The sequence below is a fragment of the Podarcis filfolensis genome, assembly GCF_964270895.1.
Source record: "Podarcis filfolensis genome assembly, chromosome: 14".
Taxonomy (NCBI): Eukaryota; Metazoa; Chordata; class Lepidosauria; order Squamata; family Lacertidae; genus Podarcis; species Podarcis filfolensis.
Window position 1 is genome coordinate 23424651 of NC_139616.1, and position 13083 is coordinate 23437733.

Genomic DNA, 13083 nt, shown 5'->3' on the forward strand with positions numbered 1-13083 from the left:
TCAGCGCCTTAAACCTCCTTTCCCCGAGGTTAATACACCATGCAGTGCCTTTTAGTCATTCGTAAAAGACCTTTCTGAAGAGGCAAGTTTTGCTGGAGGGTGAAAATTGACTGAGAGAAGAAAAGAAGGGAGAGAAAAAAAAGAAAAGCAGGGATGACTTAAGATCCCAGGACTTAGTTGAGCTTAGACAGCTTTGGGCTTCTTGATGATTTTCCTGCTCTGTTGTTTAGGGTTTTGCTCAAGTATGTTGGGCAGCGGATTATGCAGCAGCTCCGCTTCCGAGCGACCCTCATTCTCCCTGGGCATTAAGCTTGGATTTCTCATTTCATGCATCATTTACAGCCTTCAGCCGTTCATTTCACAAAAGCGGCGTGCACACTCTCTTAACAAAGCACAGGGGGCTCGCTGATTCTTAAAGAGAGGCACAAGTGCCGGATTCTCTGCTGTGACTTCAAGCAGCTAGTCCTTTTGTTACTTGTGCAGTCAGTAGGATGAGCTCCCAAGGTGGCTGTGTCAGGTACCTGCAGGGGCTCTAAGTGGACACACAACCAGGGCAATCTTTTTCACTTTGCACAGAGCATTCAAGGTGGTTAGGAGCAGCATGGGAGAATGCTCAAATTGCATGGTCTGTTTCCTAGGTTGGGACCCCGCAAATCTGACACAGGTAATCGGGCCACTTCTGGAACTTGGAAAACCCAACAGCAGAGGAACTCAACTGAGATGTAGGATCTAAGGGTGAGATTGAATTTGCTCTGGAGAACCTCCACATCAAAATTGGGTGCTTGGAGTGGAGGAGTGGCATCCTGGGAAAGAGCCAGTGTGGTGTAGTGGTTAAGAGCGGTAGTCTCGTAATCTGGTGAACCGGGTTCGCGTCTCCGCTCCTCCACATGCAGCTGCTGGGTGACCTTGGGCCAATCACACTTCTTTGAAGTCTCAGCCCCACTCACCTCACAGAGTGTGTGTTGTGGGGGAGGAAGGGAAAGGAGAATGTTTGCCGCTTTGAGACTCCTTCGGGTAGTTATAAAGCGGGGTATCAAATCCAAACTACTACTACTACTACTACTCCTCCTCCTCCTCCTCCTCCTCCTCCTCCTCCTCTTCTTCTTCTTCTTCTTCTATGTGGCAGCCCCTAGGCTGGGGAATTCAAAAGGACATAAGAAAAGCCCAGCTGGATCAGGCAAATGACCCATCCTGTTGTCACGGTGGCCTGCCAGATGCACCTGAGATGCCAACAAGCAGGACCTGAGCCCAAGAACCCTTTCCCCTCCTGTGGTTTCCAGCAAATGGCATTCAGAAGCATTACTGCTTCTGACTATGGAGGCAGTGCATAGCCATCGTGGCTAGTAACCATGTATTATTTTTTCCCATTTTTTAATTTAGTTGTATTTATGGTATACCCCACTACTAACTGAGGTTCCTGAGGCATATTCAAATATAAATTGAAACAGACAATGATGCAATACTGTAGTCACTACAGCAGAGGCATGATGTATGCATCCCCTTTCCTCCTCTTCTTGAATGTCCCAGCAAATGCCATTCCACAGCTGAGTCTCCTGGCTACTGGAGAGCCTAGTTGCCAGTGCCACACAGGCCAGGATGTCCTCCCTTGGTGGGTGCTACTGACACCTCCCACAGCTCCAGTGCTGATGGCAGATACAGGAGGCACCAGATGAAGCAGAGATGTTACTTGCCTCCCTCCCAGTTCTCAGGTGTTCCAAAAATTGTGATGTTGTGATTCAGTACGGTGCTGCTGGTAGATCTAGCCTTCTCTTCCATGCTTTTATTCAATCCTCTTTTTAAACAATCCAGGTTGGTCACCATCACTGCCTCCTTTGGAAGTGAGTTCCGTAGTTTACCAATGAGCTGTATGAATGCCTTTTTTCTCCTCTGTCCTGAATCAGATCGTGTTGGAATCCAGCTTCATTGGATAACACACACACACTGCACAAACAAACCAGTATGAATTAAATAGCCAACATCATATAATCCTCCTGCAAGCAAATCAGAATGAATGCTCAATGAACAGTTTGTGTGGAAGCAGCCTCATATCGGCAGGTGAACTTATCTAATTTACAATCATGAGTACTAACATCTTCCAGAAATGTACAGGCCACAAATTATGTATAAGACCCTCCACACCCATCTTCTCCACCCTTACAAGTGCTGCAATAAAATGGATAGAGATCCACTTAATTGGAAATCAAGTTTTCTTCTCCCACCCGTGCAAGGAAGCCTTCTCCTCTGGCCCAAGAAATTATGTGGCTGATTCCAATAAGGATGCTAATAATGGGTCTTTGTGATAGGCGAGAAGCTCCTTTGTCATTCAGCAGCAATTGGTAGCAGGGCTCTGAAGCTTTTGAAAAGCTGTTGTGCCGGTGGCTGAGTCTGGATAATACAGGACAGCTGGGCCGGCTCATATGCCTCAATGGTTCCTAATTTGTGTATTAATAGTGAGAAAATGCTGGAGTGGAAACAAGAAATGGGGCTGCAGTGGCATCATTTCTCAGAAGGTGAAGCAGAGTGAGCTTATAATTTTCTCATGTGCGCTAATTAATCAAGGTGTGCTAATTAGCCGACCAATGCTAGGATATCTGAGCTATCTATAACTGTTTCTTGTTAATTGTTCCATGCTCCATTCCAGGTGCCAATGCACCCATCTTAGCAACACCGAGTAGATAAATAGATAATTTATTACGGTTAAAGACCAGCTTGCATAACACAATAAAAACAGCGTTCATAAAGATAAAATATACAATCAGAGCAGATTTCAGCAATAGATCATGGGTTAAAATTGAGATATATACATACACCCGTACAACTGAGATTTGGGCTACCATAAAAAATGGCCCTGAGGCACCCCAAAGGGCAACTTCAGCATTTCCCTAGTAAGCTATTTTATTCTAGAGGATGATCTGTGCCTACAAATCTGGGCACAGAATCTGGCTACCAGCCAGGTTGTCTTGTGATATTTGCCTAAGAGGAGAGAATTAAGTTTAGACTTGTCTGAAAGATCGGCAAGCCTCTTCAGCAAAGGATCAATGGTGTCTCTACGAATCTCAACATAAAAAGGACATCTAAAAAATATATGTTCGGGGCTTCCTATTTCCCCTAATGGGCAGGCGCAAAGTCTCTGTGCTACCACTGATCTATGGTCCTTAGCCTGGAGGCGTATATAGAAAGCTGCTTGACACCAAGCAATATTGGTGTCAGTATTGGCTACACTGACAGGCAACAGTTCTCCAAAGTTTCATGCAGGAGTCTGTCTCAGACCTATGTACCTGGAGTTGCCAAGAATTGCATCTGAGCCTCCTTTCTGCATGTAATCCTGAGCTGCAATCCTTTCTGCTGCACGTTCTACACAGCCTTTCCTGTACTCTAAGCTTGTCTATATTATTCAGGTATGGTCAAGGATGCTGTCCGATCACCGGTGCTGAAGTAAGACACCAGTGCTGTCACTTTGACATCAGTGCATGGAGTAGGAGAGAGCCACCATCTTGACTTCCCCTCAGACAGCAAAATGTCCCAAGTCTGGGTAGATAGCTCTCTGACTTGGAAGAGATGGTGTTTAGAGTGTTTTGGATACCCTCTAAAGCAACAGGGTTGTATTATGGAATACTCTTTGAGCCAGCGTGTCACTTCAAGCACATTTGTCCTCTGCAGTACAGAGGTGCCCTGACTTCCTGATCTGAAAATGCCACCTTCAGAGGAAGGCAGTAGGGTAGCAGAAAATTCAGAAGTTCAGGGTCCCTTCGTGATAGACAGCCAAGCTCACTCACAGCCACACCTCCTTATAAGATTATATTACCTTCTAAATTTATACAATAATCTTAGAATTATACACTATAGTTAGGGATCCATTACAATGATCAGTGCAGACCTCCATGTCAGATCTACTATTTTCTGTGCATGTACAAATGATTTGGAGTGGATCTTCTGCTTTCCATGAAGTTCCATTGTATGTAACAGAACTTGCACACCATTATCTCTTCGAAAAGTGTTCCTAAATGCTTAGTTTTGGAGCATGAAGAACAACTCCTCAGTGTTTTTCCCATGCACCTTCTCCAGAGTGATGCTAGGAGTCAATCTTCATTGGCTGACTCACTTCCCTTCACTCTCAAAGGGTGAGAAGACATCTTCTCAGTGGCTAAAAACCTTCCTTTTCATGTTGGTTGAGAGGGTCTAAGACTCTGGAGATAGGGACCCTCCTGCAGAAATAGAAGCAGGTCTTTGAACCCCTGCAACCCAGACCACTTCACCACTGATTGAAGTGCTGGAAGGAGGGGAGACTACATACAGCATTCAGACCACTTGCGGGATGATTTGCAGAATGAAAACTAGCACACAGGCAACTGGCCCTCAGCTACCTCAAAAGTAAAGTACGCAACACAAGCTCCGCATCCTGCCCATGAGAATTTTAATGGAAGTTTCTCTTCCCATTAATAATTTTCAAACACTATTTCTTTCCTTATTAACTGACGAAGAATGGTAAAAAAAAATAAAGTAGGTGAAATTGCATTATTGGGATCAAGTGCAAGCCCTTAGAACAGTCTTTGGGCAAAGGCAAAGTCTCAACCCTGATGTTAGTCTGCCATGCCCTCTGGGGTGTTTAGATTTGCACTATTAATTCACATCTGTTTTCCAATTGGCACCTAACACATACTTGGTATTATGTTTTATTCAAAGCCTAGCTGCAGAGATGGGGGGGTAGGTGTAACACTTCCTCTTTCCACAATTATTATTTTTTTAAAAAAAAAATCCAAACACAATCTAAGCTGTTACTACCCAAGTCTGCTTTTGGAGAAGCAGCTGCATCATTAGAGTATATGACAAGATCTAGGAATGTTGCAATTAATTAGCGGCTGGCCACACAAATCTGCCAAGTGTTGCCATTACTATTTAGCTCTCTTAAAACAGCACCATGTTGATAATAGGATCTGAGGTTTTTCTTCATTAATCCAATGGTTTCTAGGGCTGAAACATTCCCAGTCTTTCATCAGTACAGTTCATTAACAGCCAAAACAAAACAAAAGGATGGGGAGAGGGATCATTAAGAACTGACCTATGGTGATGAAAGTTGCCTAATGCAGGATTGGTCAGGGATATTGATCAAAGGAAGATGGTTGGTTGCTGAAGTTGGTTGCCAGTTCCCAATTCCATATTGGCTTCAAACCAAACATTCGGTTGGATGTGTTTCAGTGCTGTCTATGAGACAATATTCTTCTGGCAATGTGGATGTAGAGATGGATCTTCATCCTTCATTCCCAATGAGCTTAGCCAATGTTCAGGGATGACGGAGTTGTATTCCAAAAACATGTAGGGACCCAAAGTTGAATAATATGGCTCGAGATGCTGGTTATGTGGGCAATAGCCATGGGGTGAGCACCACTCAATGTGTTCTGGGACCTTTAAACATCACACCTGCACAGCTGGACAAACATAGGAAGATCCCTCCTGTTGCAGTGATTTAACAATTAAAGGGTACCTCGTCTGCTAAGTGAAGAGGTATAGGATTGAACTCTTGATAACCTTGTCCACACTAAATGGTCTGATGCGTCTTCGTGGGGCTGGGCTCCACATTCAGTTCATATTAACTTGATTTAATACATAGGACATTTACTCACCTGAGAATGGGAGGAGGCAGATTGCCAGAGAACCTGCTAGGAGAATATTAAATCTATCTTTCTTACTCATTTTAACTTATCACTTAGGTTGCATTCTCCTTTGCCTTTTGAGAGGTTGCAAAATGGGTCCTCCAGACATCCTCTTTGATTGTGAATTCATGATCATTTGTGCTCATGATGGTACTGGGGTGGTTAACATAAAAGCATAAGATAAGCCCTGCTGGACCAGTGGTTCATCAAGTCCAATGTCCTGTTCTTACTGTGGTCAACCAGATGTGAATGGGAAGCCCAAAAGAAGAACCTGTGATTTTCTACAAGTGATTCAGAGGTACAAGGGTCACTCATTAAAGATTTTCTCCTGACCCACTTCCGGTTATCGTAGGAGGATGAAATTGCACGTGTATAATGATACATCTCTCCATAGGTAATGTGGTAATTTGTAGCCCTGAACTCCTAACAGTTTCTCTGCTACAGGTGCTAACATGGAGTAACATCAGATAATGGAACCAGTTGATTGCAGGTTCCTGTACTTGAAAGGGCACACACAACGGGAGATATTCAGTGAAATGAAAGGGACTTATGGGGGGGTGCCCCATTGTATGACATAGTCAAACACTGGCATCGTCAGTTCAAGTGTGGTTGGACTTTGGTGGAACGGCTCCCATTCCTGGGCAACCACAGTCCACCATTGATGAAGACACCATCCAGCAAGTGGAAGCCGCCATTTTGGAGGATCGCCACATAACCATTCACCAACTAGCTGCAGATGTCAAAATCAGTGTGGGCTCTGTAGAAAAAATCATCCATGGCCATTTGCACATGGGAAAGGTGTCCACACAGTGGGTTTCCTGGCTCCTGATGCTTTTCCAGAAGCAGGAACAAATCACATGCTCATGGGCTCTTTTGACCATGTGTCACGAAAACCATGATGACTTCTTCGCCAGACTAATTACTCAGGACGAAACATGGGTCCATCATTATGACCTAGAGACTAAATCCCAGTCCAAACAATGGAAGCACTCTGCCTCACCACCTTCAAAGTAGGCATGTACCAGCGGACAAGGTCATGCTCACAGTCTTTTGGGACCAGCACGGAGTAGTGATGATGGATTTCTTGGCAAAGGGTACCACAATTACTGGGACATACTATGCTTCACTGTTGCAGAAATTGCAGAAGGCCATCAAAATCGAGAGGTGTGGTATGCTGCCCAAAGGTGTCCACCTCCTGCAGGATAATGCCCCGGTTCACAACTTGCATGTTGCTCAGAGGGAAGCATGGTCCTGTGGCTATGAAATCCTTCCTCACCCCCCTTATTCTCCCAACCTCGTACCATCAGACTTCTGCCTCTTTCCAACCATGAAGTTATTTTTGAAAGGCAAGCTTTTTCCAGACGATGAAATGCTGATTTCTGAGGTCAAGTTGTGGCTTCTGACGCAACCTGCCGACTTCTACAGAGGAGGTCTCCACAGCTGTATAAAGTGATGGGAGAAGTGTTTGACTCTTGCTGGTAGTTATGTGGAGAAGGACTAATAACTGTGCCCAGTTTTGTTTGTCTCAGTCCACGGGAAGTACATCAGGGGAAATCTTTAATGAACGCCCATCATATACCGGCCATACATGATCCCGCTTTCAATACCCTTTGTGCCTGCAAAGGTTTCAGAGTTGACATTGTGTTTCATTTCCAATCAGTGCTTGTCCTGTAACTTCCTGCCAAAACCCCGAAACATTTTATGCCACAAATGTGTTGCTTTATTATTACTTTTATCCCACTTTTGTTGCACTATAAAAGTAAACAGAGTGAGCTCCCGTTGCTCTGTCCCAGCTCCTGCCAACCTAGCAATTCGAAAGCATGCCAGTGTTGCACTATAGCACAAGAGTGCCCCTCCATATCATGTTGATACGCAATCATGTTGGGGAAGCACTACTAATCAAGTGGAATGATGGTTGGGAATAAACCCACGACTAATGTACAATGACATGTGAGAGGCTTCATAGATGCAGCAGTTTATCCCATTTCCTGTTAATTTCTGCATTATATTTGAGCTTTCATGTGACGTAAAAGCCAGTTTGGCATTCTAGCCGAGTATCAGAGAAACTTAGTGCTCATATCCATGTGAATCAGTTCCATGTATAATCCACTTGCAACCCATTAACCCAGAAAATCACGGGAGTAAAGTAATGAAATCTGGGGTGGCATACCAGCACACGGTGCTTCCCTGCCTTTTTGATGCCTGACTCATGAGGAAACAGAAGCATGCATTTGCAGAAAAGGCGGGGGAACAGGGGAGTTTGTTGTTGAGTCACACCTTGCCCCACTGGTGTGAATGAAATTTAGCATAACCTGATGGTATCTCAGTCAAAAAGCTGTTCAGAACAGGTACTGCAGTGTGAAAAGAACATTGGAAAATGTGACAAAAGCACTAGCATTATAATCAGGAAACTAATCAAGATTTGCCACATCTGAATACACCCAGAGAAAACACCAGTCTGGAGAGGCCAGAAAGCTCTCTCTCTCTTTTCTCTTTTAAGGATTGAATCAACTAGGGGGGGAAATCTTATGTGAGAAAACAGGCACTCCCAGTATCTTCTCCCTCCCACCCCGCCTCCCCCAAAATAATTCAGTTGTGTGGCTTGGCTTGCTTAAGGTTTTAGTTTCCTGCACTGAGAAAGACAGAAAAATGACATGTCTGAACACGTTCAATCTATGTGCTTTAACTAGTGAGTTGTTTGCAATATGTGCATACCTAATCACAATGAGAGCATGTGGGATCATTCATAGCGCTTGCCAAAAAGAACCCTTGTTGGGTGTCTATAGATAAGGGTGTGTACTGACTGCCTTTATGTGGCCCTGCCAGGGGGAAAGGCAAGATATAAATAAATATAGCAATAGCAATCAAGTGTGTTTGCCTCCACGCATTCAGAATATTAGCACAGGTTAAGTAAACTATCTGTTGTTAGAAACAGATTGGCTTTTATTGATTTGGAAGTGAAGGAAACCCCTTACAATCTTGGTCATGTCCCATTGGGGCCTTACAATTGTAAGTGGGTTGTTAAGATATCAAAAACAGGTCGCTGGCAGCAGGACTTTTGTTTTCCTTCGTGGAATTCCCCCCCCCCCCCAAAAAAAACCAGTAAATTAAGATTAAATTTGGGGAAGGTGGTTGATGCCAACAATGCTAAATGGCTTGGGTCCAAGTTATCTGAAAGATAGTATCTCCCTAGATGAATCTGCCCAGGTGCTAGAATCCTCTGATGAGCACCTTTTCTCATTCCCATCAACATCAGAAGCAAGGCAAGAAGGAGCCTCTTCTGTGGCTGCTCCCATGTGATTGAATTCCCCCCCAAAACAAGGTCAAACTGCCTCCCTCTCTGTTATCCTTCTGCTGGCAGGTTAAGACCTTCCTCTTCAGAAAGGCCTTTGAAAACTAAGGTGCAGATGATGCTGATCACTGGATTACGTCAGGGCCAGGGCCAGCCCACCCATGCGGCAAAGTGAGACGACCGCTTAAGGCAGCAGAATCCACAGGGGCAGCAGGTTCCAAGGTAGATCTTTATAAGGGCCAGCCCACGCATGAGGCAAAGTGAGGCAGCAGATCTCAGTGGTGAACTTTCTCCACCACCACCACCCCTTGTTCCTGATTTAGATCTCCCCTCACCCCTTCTTCCTGGCAGGGAGGGGGACACTATTTTGGGGTCTACCTCAGGTGCCAAAATGTTTTGGGCAGGGCAGACTATATTTTAATTGCTGTCACTAAATGTGTTCTGATGTATTTAAAATTATCGTTGTTAGCCAGTTTGCTCTTATTCCTTTGTATCTTATAATGCTCTTTTTCAATGTTGTAAATTGCCTTGAACCCCAGTGTGAGAGAAAAGTGGGATATAAATAAGCAGGCCAATAGGGCAGAGTCCTCCATGGGAGGTATGGTAGCTTAGGCGGGCATAGGGGGCCAACCAGGTGGCACTTTGAGCTCTGTCCTCCAACGTATTGCTGCTACTACCTGCCTGGCAAGAGCGCTTAGATCCATAGCTAGAAAGCATAGACAAAACTGCTTGGACCTGAGCTTTCTAGATGCGGGACAAGAAGAATTGTGCACAAGACTTGAGTGGGGAGAGCTTGCAGTCAAAGGAGCCAACTCCTAGGGGCCGAGGTCCCTTCAGCCCCCCCATAAAATATTTGAGGGGGCTGGGACCCCCCAAGTTGATGGGTAAAGGTAAAGGGACCCCTGACCATTAGGTCCAGTCGTGACCGACTCTGGGGCTGTGGCGCTCATTTCGCTTTATTGGCCGAGGGAGCCAGTGTACAGCTTCCGGGTCATGTGGGCAGCATGACTAAGCCGCTTCTGGCAAACCAGAGCAGCACACGGAAATGCTGTTTACCTTCCCGCCGGAGCGGTACCTATTTATCTACTTGCACTTTGACATGCTTTTGAACTGCTAGGTTGGCAGGAGCAGGGACTGAGCAACGGGAGCTCACCCCGTCGCGGGGATTCGAACTGCCGACCTTCTGATCGGCAAGTCCTAGGCTCTGTGGTTTAACCCACAGTGCAACACGCGTCCCTTTTTGTTGATGGGTACTGCCATTCAAATGGTGTGCATGCACTGCATCCTGTGACTGATTATGCAGGGTGGGGCTTACCTGCCCCTGCCCCAATATTTTATTCCTGTTGGCACCTCAGCTTGCAGGCTTCCTAGCAGGGCATTTGGTCAGCCGGGATGCTCATCGAAATGGACCATTGGCCAGATCTTTCCTATCTCCTTATGTATACACGGGTGAGAGGGATCTCCATTTTCAACCTGTGAAATGTGGAGGTTGGACGCTCTCTCCTCAGAGAGCAATAAAGACCCCCTGCATCTGGATCAGGCCAGGGGCCTGACGAGTTCAGCCAACTAGGCACCCCAACTGGAAATAGGGACCTGAGCGCAACAACAGCACTCTGCGATTCCCAGCATCCTGATCCTACATGCATTTGTGGGTGCGGAACACAGCCGTAGTGACTAGTACAGTGGTACCTCGGGCTAAGTACTTAATTCATTCCGGAGGTCCGTTCTCAACCTGAAGCACCACTTTAGCTAATGGGGCCTCCTGCTGCTGCCACGCCGCTGGAGCACAATTTCTGTTCTCATCCTGAAGCAAAGTTCTTAACCCGTGATACTATTTCTGGGTTAGCGGAGTCTGTAACCTGAAGCGTATGTAACCCGAGGTACCACTGTACTAGCCACTGTTAGCCTTATCCCCCAATGGAGTCACCACATCCTCTTCTAAAGCCATCTAAGTTGGTGGGCGTGGCCCCACTCCCCACCTTTCTCTCCCTTGCCCTGCCTGCAGCCCCCCTGCCCTCCCCAACCTCCCCTCTGCTGCCTGTTCTGCAAATAGTTCGCCTCCTCACCCTAACCCACGGAGAGCCACAAGAGAGGCGCATCTTCCTCGCTTGCTTGCTTGCTTGCCTGCCTGCCTACCTAATCTGGGCTCCCAGCCTCAGCGAGTGATCTGCATTGAGAATCGCTCTGCGATTCCCTTTCTCCTCTCTCTCTCTTTTTTTGCAGAGAGATGCAGCTGGTGCAACAACAGAAGATGCCAGACCTCCTTGCTCGCTCCTGCGGTTGCTAAAGGGGTGGGGTGGGGTGAAGAGGGGCACCGCGTAGCAATCTCTACAGGGAAGAGAGGGGCGCAGCAGGTTCTGCAGAGGAGGAGGGGCTCGCTCTCTCGTGGACCATCCTGCACATCTGCCCCCTCCCTCTCCAGGTCTCGTGCATCCGAGGGGCGTTTGCAGCTGGCTCCAGCCCTTCTCCTCCCTTCCAGGTGCAAGGCTCATGCAGCGGCTAAGGTAAGCGGCGGTGGGTGGGTGATAATGTTGGGCGTGCGGGAGGGGGGACTGGGGAATTTCCGGCATGCAAGGTCTAATGGGGGGTATGAAGGGAAAACAAAACAAAAAAAGAGGTAATGCCCTCTTTGCACCTTTCCTAATTGCATCTCTCTCCACCCCCCAAGGAAAATTCCCTTCTCCGTTGCTTCCTGCTTCTCAGGCTGAATTGCATACTTTCCGTTTTTCCAACTCCCTTTTCGACACTTGATCTCTCCGATGCAAAGCCTCCTCCCTCTCCCCTAATCCGATTTGCACGCGGAACCTGTTGAGGATCACTCTGGTGTTTGCATTCCGCTGGAATTGAGTTTCACTCTCTTTTTTTAATATAGTCAGTTTTTTGCAGTGATATGAACAGATGTGTCTGGGACTAGGTCCCGTTGAATGCAATAGGAACTGACTTCTGAGTAGACATAGGATTGCGCAGTTAGCTGGACATCTTCCTTGTTGGAGCTGATCCACACTTATCTTTTGCCCCGCTCTCTCCAGGCACAGATCCGCGATTTAAAACTCCGTATCCCAGCCCCCCTTTTTTTGCTCCCATTCCTTGCTCCTAAGGAAATGTCAGCACAGCGATTCGAATTGAAGCGTGATTCCCGTTGAAAATATCTTTTTCCCTATTTCCCCCTGCCCTCTGCCATTTCCAAATTTAGTCATGCTGGAGCCTGCATGCAAACTATACAACTCTGTTTTCCTAAGAAAAGAGAAGAAAAAGACAGGTATTCCTCCCTCTCCCCCACCCGCTCAGATATCTTCCTTGATCTTCCACTCTCTATTCCCGCCACCTAAATTGACGCTGCCTGTGTTCCTATACTAAATGCATCTCTCTCACATACCTCTCAAATCTTCCATCCTACTCCTATTTCCAAACAAACCTGCCCCATTGACATTCATGACATTTTACAGCAGGCATGTATTTTAGGGCACGCTAGACACGCATTGCTCCACTGCCATTTTCCATGCGCCGGGTACCAAATGAGTCCTGAGTGACTGTGCAATCACCAATTTAGAATTTAAAACAGATTCCCCCTCTGGATTTGCCCTTTGGGGGCGGGAAGGGGGATCTCACAAGTGGTGTTTAAAAACAACAACATGTCGCCATTGATTCATCTGCAATAACATAATACCTATTTGTACAATATTAAGTCCTCCTCCCGAAGTATTTTTCCACATTCCCTCTTTAATGCTTGCTTGCTTGCTACGCTGAAAGAGTGAGATTTAGCAGCATTAGGGGAGAATTGCTCTCAGCTTCCAAACCGGAGGTATTCCAGAGGTTGTTGAAGTCCTGCTCCCTCTAGTCAGCATGGCCATGGTCAGGCTGATGGGAGTTGTAGTCCAACCACATCTGGAGGGCCCCAAACTGGGGACGGTGGACATTCTAAAACTTGCAGGCCTGTGCAACTTACTCATCAAACTCAATAGTAAGAAGGTAAAGGTCCAGTTGTGGCCGACTCTGGGGTTGCGGCGCTCATCTTGCTTTATTGGCCGAGGGAGCCGGTGTACAGCTTCCGGGTCATGTGGCCAGCATGACTAAGCCGCTTCTGGCGAACCAGAGCAGCACACGGAAATGCCGTTTACCTTCCTGCCTGAGCGGTATCTA

General features: G+C 46.5%; 1 protein-coding gene across 1 annotated transcript in view; it reads left to right on the top strand.

The window, feature by feature from the left end:
• The first annotated feature begins 11236 nt into the window (after positions 1-11236).
• The window catches only part of RGMA (repulsive guidance molecule BMP co-receptor a), a 35849-nt gene continuing 34002 nt past the window's right edge, over positions 11237-13083 (top strand). The window contains exon 1 of the mRNA XM_083586812.1: positions 11237-11447. Coding sequence (XP_083442938.1) covers positions 11434-11447 — 14 coding nt within the window. The 5' untranslated portion in view covers positions 11237-11433. The remainder of the gene's footprint in view (positions 11448-13083) is intronic.